The 16,672-nt window shown below is 46.6% G+C and overlaps 1 protein-coding gene across 1 annotated transcript in view; it reads right to left on the bottom strand.

The window, feature by feature from the left end:
* The window catches only part of ctr9 (CTR9 homolog, Paf1/RNA polymerase II complex component), a 97,656-nt gene that overhangs the window by 13,222 nt on the left and 67,762 nt on the right, over window positions 1-16,672 (bottom strand). The window contains exons 18-24 of the mRNA XM_072466162.1: window positions 13,907-14,052; window positions 13,749-13,820; window positions 12,562-12,697; window positions 5,656-5,796; window positions 5,254-5,408; window positions 2,413-2,515; window positions 1,820-1,932 (exon numbers count right to left, since the gene is read on the bottom strand). Of these exons, the coding sequence (XP_072322263.1) occupies window positions 1,820-1,932; window positions 2,413-2,515; window positions 5,254-5,408; window positions 5,656-5,796; window positions 12,562-12,697; window positions 13,749-13,820; window positions 13,907-14,052 (866 nt within the window). The remainder of the gene's footprint in view (window positions 1-1,819; window positions 1,933-2,412; window positions 2,516-5,253; window positions 5,409-5,655; window positions 5,797-12,561; window positions 12,698-13,748; window positions 13,821-13,906; window positions 14,053-16,672) is intronic.

Below are 16,672 nucleotides of genomic sequence, written 5' to 3'. Positions count from 1 at the left end.
TACACCTGGGAGTATGGAGTGAGGCGTTACGAAAGGTAAATGCGACCTCCTCATTCGCAAGGATGAGTTTGATACAATTCAAGGTGGTACACAGGGTACATATGGATTGGATGGGATTTGTTTATTGTCACGTGTACCGAGATACAGTGAAAAGTATTTTCCTGCGTGCAGCTCGAACAGACATTTAGTACATGAAAAGAAAATACATAGGGAGGGATTCTCCCCTCCCACGCCGGGTGGGAGAATCGCTGGGGCGCCGCGCGAATTGCGCCATGCCACCCCGACCCCCGCACGCGATTCTCCCACCCCCCCGAAACCAGCGCCGCATGATTCGCGCCGGGCCGCTCGGAGAATTGCCGCAAACGGCGAGCGGCGATTCTCTGGCACGGATGGGCCGAGCGGCCACTATGACACGTCAGGTTCCCGCCGGCACCGTCCACCCCTGGTCGCTGCCGGCAGGAACTCTAGGGGAATGCTGGGGGGGGGGGGGGGGGCGGCCTGTGGGGGGGGGGGCCCTCCGATGAGGTCTGGCCCGTGATCGGGTCCCACCGATTGGCGGGCCGGCCTCTCCCCCCCAGGCCTACCTCCTTCCGCGAGTGGCCCCAGAACAGCGGCGCCATGTTGGTGAGGGGCGCGCGCGCGTAAGAAGTTCCCCGCGCATGCGCAGGATGGCACGTCCCAAATGCGCATGCACGGGTTGGGCTGTGCCATTTGCGCCGCGTAATGACGCTGGAGCAGCGTGAACCGCTCCAGCGCCGTGCTGGTCCCCTGTGGGGGCCAGAATAGGTCATGTCTGGGCCCTGTTCGCGCCGTCGTGAAACGTGACGGCGTTCACGATGGCGCGGGCACTTAGTCCCGGGAGCGGAGAATCCCGCCCATAATACCAAGAATGAGTGGGTTCTTTCAGGGGGTGGCAGACGAGTGTGAGAAGTGTGGGCGGGTTCAGCGAATCACGCACATATGGTCTGGGACTGCAAAAAGTGGGAGAGATTCTGGGCAGGAGTGTTCGCGGCACTAGCAAGGATAGTGGGGGAGGAGGTTGGGCCGGACCACTTTGGTGGCGATATTTGGGTTTTCGGAGAAGCCGGAGCTGATGGAGGAGAGGAAGGCCAATGTTGTGGCCTTTGCCTCTCTGATTAATCAGCGACAAATTTCATTGGAGTGGCGATCAGCAACGCCAGCAGGGTAGTGGCCTGGCTTTCTTTGGTTGGAAAAGATCAAATACAAGCTAAGGGGTTCAGTAGAGGGTTTTGAAGCAAGATGTGGGATGTTTGTGACCATGTTAGAGGAGTTGTTTGTTTGGTTGGGGGGGGGGGGGTTGAGTGAGAGGGCGAAAAAGGGGAAATTTTGTACAAGCTGTATAGTTGTGTGATGGGAAGTTTGTTTCCTGAATTGTGTATGTATTGTAACTTTTTATATGGCTTTGGAATAAAATACAATTGAAAAAAGAATAAGTTAAAGAGCACTACATCAATTAAGCAGCGATTTTTGGTTTCTGTGCCTTTACGTTGTGTGAGTTGAGGGTGAGTGGGATCAGGAGGGCATTATGTCACTGGGGAGGGGCTCAACATCATTGGGGTTAACGATTGACATCATTGGAGGCAGGTCCCCATGCCACCAAGAGACAGGGAGTGATGCAGGGGCCCCGCAAAGAGGGAGAGCAATGGGCCCCCAAACATGCAAATACACCTCTGCAGACACACGCACATATATAAAAACACATGTACATATACACACACACACACACACACATGTACATATATACAGATACAAAGGTATATGACCTGTTCATTAAAAGGTTATTGTTACAATTACGTACCCTTCTTCTATCTTCAGTGCCCCCTCATCAGAGGAATCATCGTCACTGGATGAAATTATTGCTTTTGACTTGATTTTACTCTTCATGGAAGCTGGGAGCCTTTCAGGTTTGATCTATGGAACAAGCAAATGTTTAATTCCAAAAAGAGATACATAGAACACACAGTGCAAAAGGAGGCTATTCGGCCCATCGAGTCTGCACCGACCCACTTAAGCCCTCACTTCCACCCTATCCCCATAACCCAATAACCTCTCCTAACCTTTTTGGACACTAAAGGCAATTTAGCATGGCCAATCCACCTGACCTGCACGTCTTTGGACTGTGGGAGAAAACCGGATCACCCTGAGGAAACCCACGCAGACACAGGGAGAACGTGCAGACAGTAACCCTGAGGGGAATCGAACCTGGGACCCTGGTGCCGTGAAGCCACAATGCTAGCCACGTGTGCTACCGTGCTGCCAAATAAATTTGTTCAACATACAGGGTTACGCATAACTGAGAAGACAACAAATTATAATTTAGGAGTACAGAACAGAAGTTAGAAACTGTTTTCACTCAACTAACACAACTATTTCCAAGTGGTTGTCACAAACCTTCCCTTTAATCTTGCGCTCTCCTACTTTTGGTTTGCGTGGTTTCTTAGCTCTTGAGCCAGTTTCCTCATCATCACTGCCATCCTCAGCACCTCTCTGGGGTCTGTTCAGGTGGGAATAAGGGATACAGAGGCAGAAAGAGCGAGCGGGTAGGTCAAGAAAGAGTGGGGGGGGGGGCAAGAGAGCAGGTTGAGAGAGTGGGGAGGGGGGCGAAGGAGTGGGACGAGAGAGCGGGGGGGGGGGGGGGGGGAAAGAGTGGGGAGAAGGGCGAGAGAGCGGGGAGGTCAGGCGAGAGCGTGAGGACGAGGGGTAGAGAGCGCGAGGGGGAGAGCGCGCGAGGAGGAGGGGGGAAGAGAGCACGAGGAGGAGGGGGGGAAGAGAGCACGAGGAGGAGGGGGGAAGAGAGCACGAGGAGGAGGGGGGGAGAGAGCACGAGTAGGAGGGGGAGAGCACGCGAGGAGGAGGGGGGGAGAGCGCGAGGAGGAGGGGGAGAGCGCGCGAGGAGGAGGGGGGAGAGAGCGCGAGGAGGAGGGGGAGAGAGCACGAGGAGGAGGGGGAGAGAGCGCGAGGAGGAGGGGGAGAGAGCGTGAGCAGGAGGGGGAGAGAGCACGAGGACGAGGGGGGGGAAGAGAGTGCGAGGAGGGGGGAGAGAGTGCGAGGAGGAGGGGGGAGAGAGCGTGAGGAGGAGGGGGAGACAGCACGAGGAGGAGGGGGGAGAGAGCGAGGAGGAGGGGGGAGAGAGCGTGAGGAGGAGGGGGAGAGAGCGCGAGGAGGAGGGGGGAGAGAGCGTGAGGAGGAGGGGGAGACAGCACGAGGAGGAGGGGGAGAGAGCGAGGAGGAGGGGGGAAAGAGCGCGAGGAGGAGGGGGGAGAGAGCGCGAGGAGGAGGGGGAGAGCGCGAGGAGGAGGGGGAGAGAGCGCGAGGAGGAGGGGGAGAGAGCGCGAGGAGGAGGGGGAGAGAGCGCGAGGACGAGGGGGGAAGAGTGCGAGGACGAGGGGGGAAGAGTGCACGAGGAGGAGGGGGGAGAGAGAGCGTGAGGAGGAGGGGGGAGAGAGCGTGAGGAGGAGGGGGGAGACAGCACGAGGAGGAGGGGAGAGAGAGCGAGGAGGAGGAGAGAGCGTGAGGAGGAGGGGGGAGACAGCAGGAGGAGGGGAGAGAGAGCGCGAGGACAAGGGGGGAGAGAGTGCGAGGAGATTGGGGGAGAGAGCGCAAGGAGGAGAGGGGAGAGAGCGTGAGGAGGAGGGGGAGACAGCACGATGAGGAGGAGAGAGCGTGAGGAGAAGGGGGAGAGAGCGCGAGGAGGGGGAGAGAGTGTGAGGCGGAGGGGGAGAGAGCGCGAGGAGGGGGGAAGAGTGCGAGGAGGGGGGGAGAGAGCGCGAGGAGGAGGGGGAGAGAGCGCGAGGAGGAGGGGGAGAGTGGGGACGAGAGAGCGCGGGGATGAGAGAGCGGAGAAGGGGAACAGGAGAGTAGAGAGGGAGGGGAAGTAGGTAGAAAAAGAGGGGCAGGTTGAGGAAGGGAACAAAACAGTTGTTAAATTATTGCACTTTATACATCCTCTTGTCTTATTTCAGGGATGCTGGATGCGGAAACATTTTTTCTGTGAGGTGCTCAGTGCCTCAAGGTAGATAAGTTTCCAATCTGGCAGCTTCATGGTCACCTTTAATCACTTCAGCTTTTTGCTTCCAATGATTTTTATTTTAAAATCCTAATTCAAATTCTCAAACTGCTCTAGTGGGAGTTGAACTTTTATTCTCTTGATTATTGGTCCAGGCCTCTGGATTACTAACACCAGGACTACTACACCACTATATCATGCAAATCCCCACAGCTTTTGCTAAGGCTGGTACAGTAAGCTGTTCTGAGCACCGCACTTTAGAAAAAATATATTGGCCTTGGAAGCAGCTTTGGTTAACCAGAATGGCACCTGGATTGCAAGATTCAAATTCCAAGGAGAGATTGTACAAACTAGTGTTGCATTCTCTGGAAATTAGCAATATTAAGGGGTGGTTTAACCAATTTTTTCAAAACATTAAGGGGGGGCAGATAGTATTGGTAAAGAGAAACTATTCCTACTGGGTGGGGAGTCTAGGGCTAGAAAGAACCATCTAAAAATTAGAATCAGACCTTTCTTGGAGTGAAATTAGGAAACATTTCCACACACAGAGGGTTGGAAATTTGGAACTCTTTCCTGCCAAAGGCACAGCTTTTTGTTATTAAAGGGTATGGGGCAAATGCCCATATTGAGTCAGATCATAGATCGGCCCTGATCTCATTGAATGGCGGAACAGACTTGTGCGACTAAATGGCTTTCTCCTGTTCCTATGTTTCCCTATCTGCCCTCTATTAAGCCGATTCTCAGTTAATCCTTCTGCCTCTTAAATATCCACAGAGAAATAATGTACAAAAATAATTCAGATATACAAAAAAAACCCAAAGCTTTTTCAATAAAGTTACAAAACCCTTGTAGTCTCTTCAAAATATCTGTACATTTATTTTTTTCATGGAATGCGAACGTCACTGGCAAGAGCAGCATTTGTTACCCATCCCTAACTGCCCTTGAACTGAATGGCTTGCTTGGCCATTGCAGAAGCCATCAATGGTCAACCACATTGTTGTGGGTCTGAAGTCACATGTACGTCAGACCGGGTAAGAATAGCTGACGTCCTTCTCTAAAGGATATGAGTGAACCAGATGGATTTTCATGACATCGACATGGTCACCATTACTGAGACTAGCTTTATAAATCCAGATTTACTAGCTGAATTTAAATTCCATCAGCTGCCTTGGTGGGATTAGCGATGCCTGTAGTCGAAGTGAACTTTGGGTCGGGCTTTTACGTACCGTCTCCTTTTCTTCCTTTTCTTTTGATTGGCGTCCTCGTCTCCATCCTCAGGTTCACTGCCGCTCCCCCTCTGCTTCCTTTTCTTCTTGGGAAGTGGCAAGTCGTCATCAGAATCATCGTTAACAAACTCTTCAAACTCTCCTTTCTTCCCACGCTGTGAAGAGGAAATCAAATATCCATTCAGAGAAATATGGTAACATAAAACGCAATTAAAATATTATTGTAACATGATACCAAGAGAAATATGGTAACAGAAATTCGCTAAGAGAAAAATATAACCACTAGGCTACGGAATCCAATTAGGACTATTTTCTCACATGGAGAGTAATGCTGACACGGACTGAGAGGTTTTCTATAATATAAGGAATGCGTGTGGAAGAAAGTCAAACATTTTCTCTCACCTTTCCACCTCCCTTTTTCTTCTCCTTCGAAGTCTCCATCTCTTCGTTGAACACCAACAAGTTCCTGGTTTTCTCCAAAAACTGACTTCGCTGCTCCAGCAACTTGCGTTGCTCATTTAATTCCTTCTGTTTCTTGTCCTCCTAATGAAAGAAACGGGAGAGACACGCAGTTGTCAGTTAAAAGGTATCAGTGCAATCCCTGTCATATACGTTTAGAAAGAGAAATAAATGTTTTATTGACTTGTATGTCTATCCTAAAGCTACCTTTAATTATAGAGATTAAAAAAATTATGGAAGGTTTTGATAGACTCGGAGGAAGTGTTCCCACTTGTGGGGAAGATTAAAACCAGAAACTATAAGATAGACACCAGAAATCAAATTGGGAAATCAGGGCGGCATGCGGCGCAGTGGTCAGCACTGGGACTATGGCGCTGAGGACCCGGGTTCCAATCCCGGCCCTGGGTCACTGTCCGTATGGAGTTTGCATATTCTCCCCGTGTCTGCGTGGGTTTCACCTACACAACCCAAAGATGTGCAGGCTAGGTGGATTGGCCACGCTAAATTGCCCCTTAATTGGTAAAAAAATAATTGGGTACTCTAAATTTTTTTTTTAAAAATAGGGAAATCAGTAGAAACCTCTTCACCCTGAAAGTGATGAGAATGTGAACCTCACTACCATAAAGAGTGGTTGAGGTGAATAACATAGATGCATTTAAGGGATGTTGGAGAATGGTAAATAAGATTGATGAGTTGCCAATGCAAATAGCTACCCAGAAATACAATGTTGTGGCAATAATAGAGTCCTGGTTCAAAGAAGGGCAAGACTGGGGCCTGGTCCTTGAGAATGAGGTGGACCTATCCGACTGCATCACAGCCTGGTATGGCAACTGCTCAGTCAAGAAACTGGTGAACTCAGCCCAACGCATCACACAAACTTGCCACCCCCACATTGATTCTGTGTACACCTCTCACTGCCTCAGGAAGGCATACAGCATTATCAGAGATCCCTCCCACCCAGGCATTGCCTTCTTTCAGACCCTTCCATCAGGCAGAAGGTACAGAAGTCTGAAGATTCGTGCATCGAGAAACAGGAACAGCTTCTTCCCCACAGCTACAGGACTCCTCAACGACTCCCCCTTGGACTGATCTGTTCCCTGTAAGAACACTATTCACGGCGTCCTATGCTGTTCTTGCTCATGTATTTGCTTTGCTTGCTTTGTTTGGCCCCTTTTTCCGCACTGTAACCAATCACTGTTTTGTCGATGTACCATTTGTCAATGTACTCTGCTGATTATTCTTGTGTCTACTATGTACGTACTGTGTACGTTCCTCGGCCGCAGAAAAATACTTTTCACTGTACTTCAGTACATGTGCCAATAAATCAAATCAAAATCATGTCCAAATGGATCAAATGGTCAATAAGTGAACATTTAGAAATTATAGTGATGAGTATCATTAGGTTTAGATGACTATGGAAAAGGACAAAGAGCAAGCCAGAGTAAGAACAATTAACTGAAGGAAAGTCAACTTCAATGGATCTGGCCCAGATAAACTGAAACTAAAGATCAACAGACAAAACTGTAACTGAACAATGGGCTGCCTTTAAAGAAGATATAGTTCAAGTACTGTCTAGGTATATTTCTACAAAAGTAAACAAATCCAGATCTCCTTGGATGATGAAAGAGATAAGAGATTAAGATGTGGCAGAGAAAGTGTGCTTATTACAAGTGCCATGTGGATAATCCAATTGAGAGGCAGGCTGAATAAGGAAGGTTCAGAGGGGAATTCAGAAAGCAAATAAGAGAAGCAAAGAGAGACCATGAGAAGAACCTGGCAGCTAACATAAAAGGGAATCCCAAAGTATTGCACAGGCATATAAATAGTACAAGGGTGGTAAAAGGGGGATCAAGGCTGATTAGGGACCAAAAAGAGGATTTAATCAGTGAGAAGGAGGCATGGTTGAGGTATTAAATTAATACTTTGCATCTGCCTTTACCAAGGAAGACGATGCTGCTGTCCAAGCCATGGTGAAAAGAAACAGTTCAAACACCTGAGGGGCTTAAAATTACAAAGGTGGTGGTATTGGATTGGCCATCTGTTCTTACCAGGACCAGCTGAGATGCATCCAAGGATGCTGAAGGAAGTGAGTGTGAAAATTATGGAGGGACAGGCCATCATTTTCCAATCGTCCTTAGATGGTGCCAGAGGACTCCAGAATTGCAAACGTTATACCTTTCTTCAAAAAAAAGGGTGCAAAGGTGAATCCATCAACTACAGGTCAGTCGGTTTTAACCTTGGTATGGGGAAGCTTTTAGAAATGATAGTTCGGGACAAAATCAATAGTCACTTGGCTAACTGAGGGTTAATTAAGGAAAGCCATCATTGATTTGTTACGGGCAAATTGTATTTAACTAACTAGCTTGAGTATTTTGATGATGTAACAGAGAGGGTTGATGAGGGCAATGCTGTTGGATGTGGTGTACATGGTGTATAGACATTTGATGAAGTGCTGCACAACAGTCTTGCTAACAAAGTTAGAATTCATGGAATAATAGGGACAGTGGTATTATGGGTAGTGTTCTTTTCTCGACAAATACATGGATAAAATGGCTATAGAGGGATACGGCACTAGGAAGTGCTGAGGGTTTAGCCAAGGGTGGTATCATGGCCGGTACAGACTTGGAGGGCCGAAGGGCCTGTTGCTGTGCTGTATTGTTCTTTGATATGAAATTGGCTGAGTGACAGGAAACAAAGAGTGGTGAATGATTCTTTTTCAGACTGGAAACTCCACTGGGATTACTGTTAGGACCCCTGCTCTTTGTGATCTATATTAATATATTAATGCACAGGGCATAATTTCAAAATTTGCAGATAAAAGGAAACTTGAAAGTATTGTAACCATGAAGAGGATAGTATAGAACTTCAAAAGCATATAGATTGTGGAATGGGTGGACAAATGGCAGATGAAATTTAACAAAGCAAAGTGTGAAGTGATTCGCTTTGGTAGGAAAATGCAGAGACAATATAAAATAAGGGGAGCAATTCTAAAGAAGGTGCGGGAGCAGTGGGACCTGGTTTATATGGGCATAAATCATTGTAGGTGGCAGGACAAGTTGGTAGAGCAGTTAATTAAGCATACGGCATACTGGGCTTTATTAATGAGGCACAGGGTACAAAAATAAGGAAGATATGTTAAGTCTACATAAAACACCAGTTCCATCTCAACTGCTGTGTCCAGTTGTAGGCACCACATTTTAGGAAGGAAAGCATTAGAGAGGATGCAGAAAAGATTCACAAAGAATGGTTCCGGGGATAGGGAATTTCAGGTAGATTGAAGATTTGTTTGAGGTATTCAAAATCATGAAGTGTCTGCACAGAGTAGATAGGGAGAAACTGGTCCGACTGGTGAAAGAATTGAGAACCAGAGGGCAAAAGAAGCCATGGCAACAGATGAAAAGCTTTTTCATTCAGCGAATGGATCGTCTGGAATAAATACTGCCTGAGAGTGGGGTGGAGGCAGGGTCAATTTAGGCTTTCAACACAGAATGAGATCATTATTTGAAAAGGAAAGATTTGTAGGGTTACAGGAAAAAGGGTGGCACCAGCTCAACTGATCCGTCACAGGGCCAGCACGGGCACAATTGGTCAAATGGCCTCCTTCTGTAATGATTCTAAAATTTTATGAGGGAGGACGGAATATAAGCAGATGCAGATAGGGTGAGATGAGGAAGGAGGGGGTGGGGACTCTAGTGGAGTATTATTGCTGGCATGAACTGGTGGGCCAAATAGCCAGTTTTCAATATATTTGACATCATAATAGGGTAGCAGGGTCATTTCAGACCTCAGAGAGTGGTTGTCCCAGGGCCACGCAAGGGTTCTATGTTCAGGGTTACGAGTCATGGCCAACTGCGGACTTTCAATAGTGGAAGAGCTAGAACCTTGAGAAATAACAGCTGCTCACAGGCAGCGGAGGAACTTTCTGGAAGAGGATTTGTGTTTCCTTTAAGCACAAGAACACAAAAATAAGAGAGATAGGTCATTCAGCCCGACGAGTCATTCAATATGCTCACGGCTGATCTTCCACTTTCCAGCTAGCTCCCCATGTCTCTTAATTTCCTGAGACACCAAAAATCTATGGAGCTCAAGTCTTGAATATACTCAAGCATCCACAACATTCTGGAGTAGAGAATTCCAAGGATACACAACCCTCAGTGAAAAAATTCCTCTTCATCTCAGTTCGAAACGGTCAACACTTTATTCGGAGACTGTGCCTCTGAGTTCCAGACTCCTCCGCCAGGGAAACAACCTCTTAGTATCCACCCTCCAGAATATTGTAGGAGTTTCAGTGAGATTGCTGGCAAATAAGGGCCCATGGTATTCGAGGCAAGGTACTAACATGGATTGACGATTGGCTGTCAGGCAGAAGGCAGAGAGTTGGGATAAAAGGTTCTTTTTTGGAATGGCAACCGGTGACGAGTGGTGTCCCGCAGGGTTCAGTGTTGGGGCCACAGCTGTTCTCTTTATATATTAACGAACTAGATGACGGGACTGGGGGCATTCTGGCTAAATTTGCCGATGATACAAAGATAGGTGGAGGGGCAGGTAGTATGGAGGAGGTGGGGAGGCTGCAGAAAGATTTAGACAGTTTAGGAGAGTGGTCCAAGAAATGGCTGATGAAATTCAACGTGGGCAAGTGCGAGATCTTGCACTTTGGAAAAAAGAATAGAGGCATGGACTATTTTCTAAACGGTGACAAAATTCATAATGCTGAAGTGCAAAGGGACTTGGGAGTCCTAGTCCAGGATTCTCTAAAGGTAAACTTGCAGGTTGAGTCCGTAATTAAGAAAGCAAATGCAATGTTGTCATTCATCTCAAGAGGCTTGGAATATAAAAGCAGGGATGTACTTCTGAAGCTTTATAAAGCATTAGTTAGGCCCCATTTAGAATACTGTGAGCAATTTTGGGTCCCACACCTCAGGAAGGACATACTGGCACTGGAGCGGGTCCAGCGGAGATTCACACAGATGATCCCAGGAATGGTAGGCCTAACATACGATGAACGTCTGAGGATCCTGGGATTATATTCATTGGAGTTGAGGAGGTTGAGGGGAGATCTAATAGAAACTTAAAAGATAATGAATGGCTTAGATAGGGTGGACGTAGGGAAGTTGTTTCCATTAGCAGGGGAGACTAGGACCCGGGGGCACAGCCTTAGAATAAAAGGGAGTCACTTTAGAACAGAGATGAGGAGAAATTTCTTCAGCCAGAGAGTGGTGGGTCTGTGGAATTCATTGCACAGAGGGCGGTGGAGGCCGGGATGTTGAGTGTCTTTAAGACAGAAGTTGATAAATTCTTGATTTCTCGAGGAATTAAGGGCTATGGAGAGAGAGCGGGTAAATGGAGTTGAAATCAGCCATGATTGAATGGTGGAGTGGACTTGATGGGCCGAATGGCCTTACGTCCGCTCCTATGTCTTATGGTCTCATTCTTCTTAACTTCAGAGAATATAATCCAATAGGCAATTCAGGAGAAATATCTTTACCTGGAGAATGGTAAGAATGTGAAACTTGCTACCACAAGCTGCTGATGCCAATAGCATAGATGCATTTAAGGCAAAGCTAGATAATCATGGCGAGAGTAAGGAATAGAAGGATATGATGCTGGAACTAGATGGAAAGAGATGAGGGTTTTGTGTGCTGTGTGAAACTGGCATGGACTATGTGAGCCAAAAGACCTTCTCTGTGCTGTAAAACCTTTGTAACGATGTGATCTCTGCCCTCATCAGGAACTAGTCCAGCTCCCGCTTGAAGGTGTACAGCGAGTCATCACCCACCTCACTAGCTGGTAATACTTTCCAGACACAATACAGTAAGACCCAGCTTAACGTCAGTTCACTTAGCATTGTTTGACTTTAATGTTGCCAACAAAGTAGCATCAATATACGTTGAACTTTGGGGGTTTCACTTTAACTACAGTCTTCCTCCTCTGTGGCCTGCTTGTTTACATGACTTTTCCTGCAGCTTTTCCACCCTCACTCCCTTGTCCTTCTGCTCCTGCCTTTGCCTCCCACCCTCTGTTCTTAACTCAGTCCTCAGTATCTGATCTTCAGTGGCTCCTGCAGCTGGTTTCATTCCTGAACTTGCACTGAAGTCTTGGGATCCATCTAGTGCAGAAGTTGATTGGAGCAGGTAGTCCTTGGGCTTCAGCTGCTACCTACACTGACCGACAATCTGAAAGTACTGTACTGGGATGAGTACTGTATTTAAAAAATAATAATTTAAGTGTGTTGTATATTGTATTACTTTTATATTTAGTGATGTGTTTTATTTTACAAGCTAGGAGTGCATATTGCTGCACATGCATGGCACAGTATTTCAATGTGTATATTTTTGTCCCCAGGTGAGAAATGTCTGAAGGAACCCAACTCTGGCTTTAATACTGATGCCTATGGGAACCTATGATTCACATAAAGTCACGATTTTCCAGAACACAACCACAATTTAAATGTGGAATTACTGTATTCTCTGGAAACAATACCCAACATCCAGTCCATTCCTACTTCTACATGTTCCCCGATCCTTCCTAATCTGTTAAATGGGGATAATCCATCAATTGGGACATTATCCATCCCTTCTATTATTTTATCAATTTCTATCAGGTCTATGATAATCTAAGATAAAATGGACCTAATTCAAAGTGACTACTGTTCTTTAAACTAGGAATCATTCTCGTACTAGTTGTTAGGGTATTGTGGATATGGGTTCATAAAACATGGAAATCTGGTAGCATCGTCAATGTAGGGCATCTAGAAATCAATAATAAGAAACCTTAACCTTAAATGCAGCATTATTAGGTTCCATGGTATGAGCACAACCTAGGGCCCTACTGATGAAAAGGAGCACTGACCTGCTCTTTGACCAGCTGCATCCGCAACATCTCCTTGTGCTGCTCTTGCTTGCAGCGTAGCTCACGATCCTCTTCGTCCTGCTTGCGTGCACGGGCCACATGATACTGGGCTTGGCTCATCAGATCAGAGCACTGCCTGAAACATGCACATACAAATACCCCGAGGGCTGATGAGAAAATGCACTATACTGAAACCCTTATCCATGCTTTTGCCACTCGCAGACTTGACTATTCCGACGTTCTCCAGGCTGGTCTCCCATCTTGCACCTTCCCAAAACTTCACTTCATCCAAAACTGCTGCCCCATATCCAAATTTGTACCAAGTCCCATTTGTCCATCACCCCTGTGCTTGCTGAACTACACCGGCTTCCAGGCCAGTAATGTCTCAATTTTAAAATTCTCATTCTTTCCATCCACCCCAAGTTCCTCCATTGTCGCTCCCTTCCCTTTCCCTATAACCCCCCTTCTGGCCCGAGATTACCGTGTTCCTTCGATTTTGGCCTCTTACACATGTCTCACTCTCTTTGTATGCCTTCAGCTGTCTTGGTCCTAAACTATGGAATTCGCTCCTAAACCTTTGCTCTTCAAGATATTCCTTAAAATATACCCTTCTGACCAGCCTTATGATCACCTATCCTAATATTTTATCTGGCTCTGTATCAATTTTTCTCTTGATTATGCTTCTGTGAAATCTTTTCAGACCTTTTTGCTGCTTTAAAAGTGCTACATAAAATAAAGGGTATGACAGTGTGGCAATACTGAACGAGTAATCCAGATGACTGGAAAAATTATCTAGAGTGAATCTAAATCCAATTCTGATGTCGCTAATAAAAGTTCTGTTTAAATTTGTTTTGTATTCAGTTTAACAAAAAGTGTGGAAATTAAAAGTTAAAAACTTTCACCTCACTGACTCAATATTACCTTATGTGGATTAATGTTTATTTTTGTCCTCTGCCAAGGGCCTTGGGGCATTTTACTATCCCTGTTCTTGTCTGGGCCTATATGTGGCTCCAGTCCTAAATGACCAACTCTTAATTGCCCTCTGAAGTGGCTAACAAGTCATTCGTTTGCATCATTTTCGATGGGAAATTCGAATTGGACAATAAATGCCAGCCTTGCCAACAACTGGCAACAGTGTGTAAATTAATGAAGTACATTGCAAGTTGTTAGTGCCATCAGACACGTACCTGGCCTCTGCAGCAGCTTGAGCCAAATCGAATCTCATTTTATCCCCAGCATTACTGAGATACTTGAAATATCTGAAAGATGGAAGATGCAGGATTAGAGCTCAAGACAGCAATGCATCCTGGAGTCCATGCTCTCAACTTCATGCACCACATCTTACCGATGGGCAAGTTCCAGTTCTTTGACTGCATTCAACACTGCCTTCAGATTGCTCTTTTCATCTCGGAGGACAGAGGTGGCTAGTCTCTGTAGCACCAAGGCCATGTTAAACATAAGCACGGTGTCGTTAGGGGCCGCGTGCCTGGCCTGTGAACACAAACCATTCTTTTATTTACTGAACTTCTGCTCTTAAATGGAGATCCATTCTGCTGCCCAAAATAAAGATAAATCTCACAGACCTGCACTTTAACTTGGTAAAACCAAACAGATGTGAGCACTGCTGTGGTGATGTCGTTTTAAGATTGCTGACATTCAAATCTGTGCCAAGTTGTTCTTATTGGTTAGAGTGGTGTGACAATTGACCGTTGCAAAATAGTCTTGCCCTTAAAGAACTTTTAGGGGAAGGCCAGTTGTCTGTTGGTTCACCAGCTGAGACGTCAGGCAGCCTCCTGCAAGATGTTGCAAGTCAGGGACACGGGTGGCAGGTTAGTTGTTGCCCCACAGGTTAATGAGGTGTTTGAGGCCTTCTACTGTGGGTTGTAGGAGTCGGAGCCCCCGGTGGAGGGCTCATCAATGAGGCAATTTTTAGATGGCCTGACCTTCCTGGAGGAGGAGCAGATGCCGATTGGGCCGGAGGGGGCCATGAGTTGCATTTGGTTAATGCAGATGGGCAAAGAATCAGGTCTGGATGGGTTACCTATTTAATTTTACGAACAATTTGCTGGTCAGTTTGTCTGACTTCTGCTGGATACTTTTAACTTAACTTTTCTAGTCCGGTGGATGAGGTGAAGGCCGATTTGAAAAGGTGGGATTCCCTTCCTCTGTCCTGAGCGGGAAGGAAGGTGAATATTTTCCCAAGGTTTTTGCTTTTGTTTCAATGTCTCCCAGGCTTTCTTCCCAAGGCTCTCTTTTGCATGGTTAACAAATTGATATCGACTTCTGTTTGGGCTGGTAAGACGTCTCGGGTTCGAGAATGTTTTTTCAAAGGGATAGGCAGTCGGCGGGGTGGTCGGCATTTACTTAATCTAATATGCTATTACTGGGCGGTAAATACTGATAAGGTGTGGGGGTGGTTCAAGGATCTAGACTCTATATGGGGGCAATGGAGGTGGTTATATGCAAAGGGTCAAGTCTGAGGGCCATGGTTACAGCACCACTGCTGTATCCTTTTTCCCCTGCTTGATTTTCTTCTAGTCTGGTGGTGATAGTCACTTTGAGAATTTTGAATCAGTTTAGGGAGCATTTTAAACTGGGTTCCATGTCACTGCTGGCTCTGATTTAAGGAACTACAGGTTTGTGCCATCTTGCTTAGATTCATCAGACAGTGCATGGGTAAGGGAGGGGCTGGAGAGGTTGAGGGATATGTTTCTAGAGCGCAGGTTTGCCGACTGGACAAGTTGTTAAGAGAAGTTCCAGCTCCCGAGAGGGAATGTATTCAGTTACTTTGAGGTGCGTGATTTTTTTACGCAAGGAGCTTCCTTCATTTTCTCTGGTACCGGCGTCTTCGCTTATGGACTTGGCCCTGTCTGTGGCTGAGTTAAGGGAAGATAAGATTTTGGATGTCTATGGGCAAATGTTGACGAAGGAGCAGGCGACGTTGGAAGAGGGGAAGAGGAAGTGGGAGAGGGAGCTGGGTTTGGTCTTTGAGGGGAGGGGTGTGGAGTGAGGCTCTTCACAGGGTCAACTCCACATTATCATGTGTGAGGTCAAGCCTGATCTAATTGAAGTTGGTGCACAGGAAGCACCTGGCCTGGGCACGTACCAGTGGATTCTTCACTGGGGTGGAGGATAACTAGCAGAATTGATAAGGGGGAGCAGTGGTTGGGGTGTATATGAATTTTCAAAAGACTTTCAATAAGGCTCACACAGGCTAGTAAACAAAGTTAGGGCACATGGGATTTGGAGGTTGTATACTGACATGGATTGAGGACTGATTAATGGGCAGAAAACAAGGAGAAGGAATAAACGGGTCATTCTCAGGTTAACAGCCTGTGACAAGTAGAGTACTGCAAGGATCAGTACTTAGCTCCAGCTGTTCATATCTATATCAATGATTTGGATGTGGGGGCCAAAGGTAATATTTCCAAGTTTGCTGATGACACAAAACTAAGTTGGAATGTGTGGTGTGAGAATAATGAAAAGAGGCTTTGAGAGGATTTGGACAAGCTTAGGAAGTGGTCAAGAACATGGAAGATGAAATGTAATGCAGGTAAGTGTAAGGTTGTCCACTTTGATAGGAGGAACAGAGGTGCAGAACATTTCTTAAATGATGAGAGATTGGGAAGTGTTGATGTCCAAAGGAACCTGGGTGTCCTTGTTCATGAGACACAGAAAGCTAACGTGCAGATGCAGCAAGCTGTTAGGAAGGCAAACGGTATGTTGGGCTTTAGCATAAGAGGATTTGAGTAAAGATGTCTTGCTTTAATTGTATAAACCTTGGTTCGACCACACCTGGGGAATTGTGTACAGTTTTGGTCACCTAAGCAAAGATACATTTGTCATAGATGGAGTGCAGCGGAGATTCACCAGACTACTTACTGGGATGCAGGATTGTCCTATGAGGAGAGCTTGAGAAGGCTGTGCCTGTATTCGCTAGAGTTCTATTATATATTATTCTATAATATTCTATAGAAGAATGTGAGGTGATCTCATTGAAATTTATAAAGTTCTTAAGAGGCGATACAGGAGGTGGCAAGGATGCTTCTCCTGGCTTTGGAGGGGGGGGGGGGGGGGGGGGGGAAGATGGTGGAGAGAAATGGGTATAGAA

The sequence above is a fragment of the Scyliorhinus torazame genome, chromosome 10 (genome assembly GCF_047496885.1).
Source record: "Scyliorhinus torazame isolate Kashiwa2021f chromosome 10, sScyTor2.1, whole genome shotgun sequence".
NCBI classification, from domain to species: Eukaryota; Metazoa; Chordata; class Chondrichthyes; order Carcharhiniformes; family Scyliorhinidae; genus Scyliorhinus; species Scyliorhinus torazame.
The sequence above is the reverse complement of the archived record's forward strand: the minus strand, read 5'-3'. Positions and strand labels throughout refer to the sequence as shown.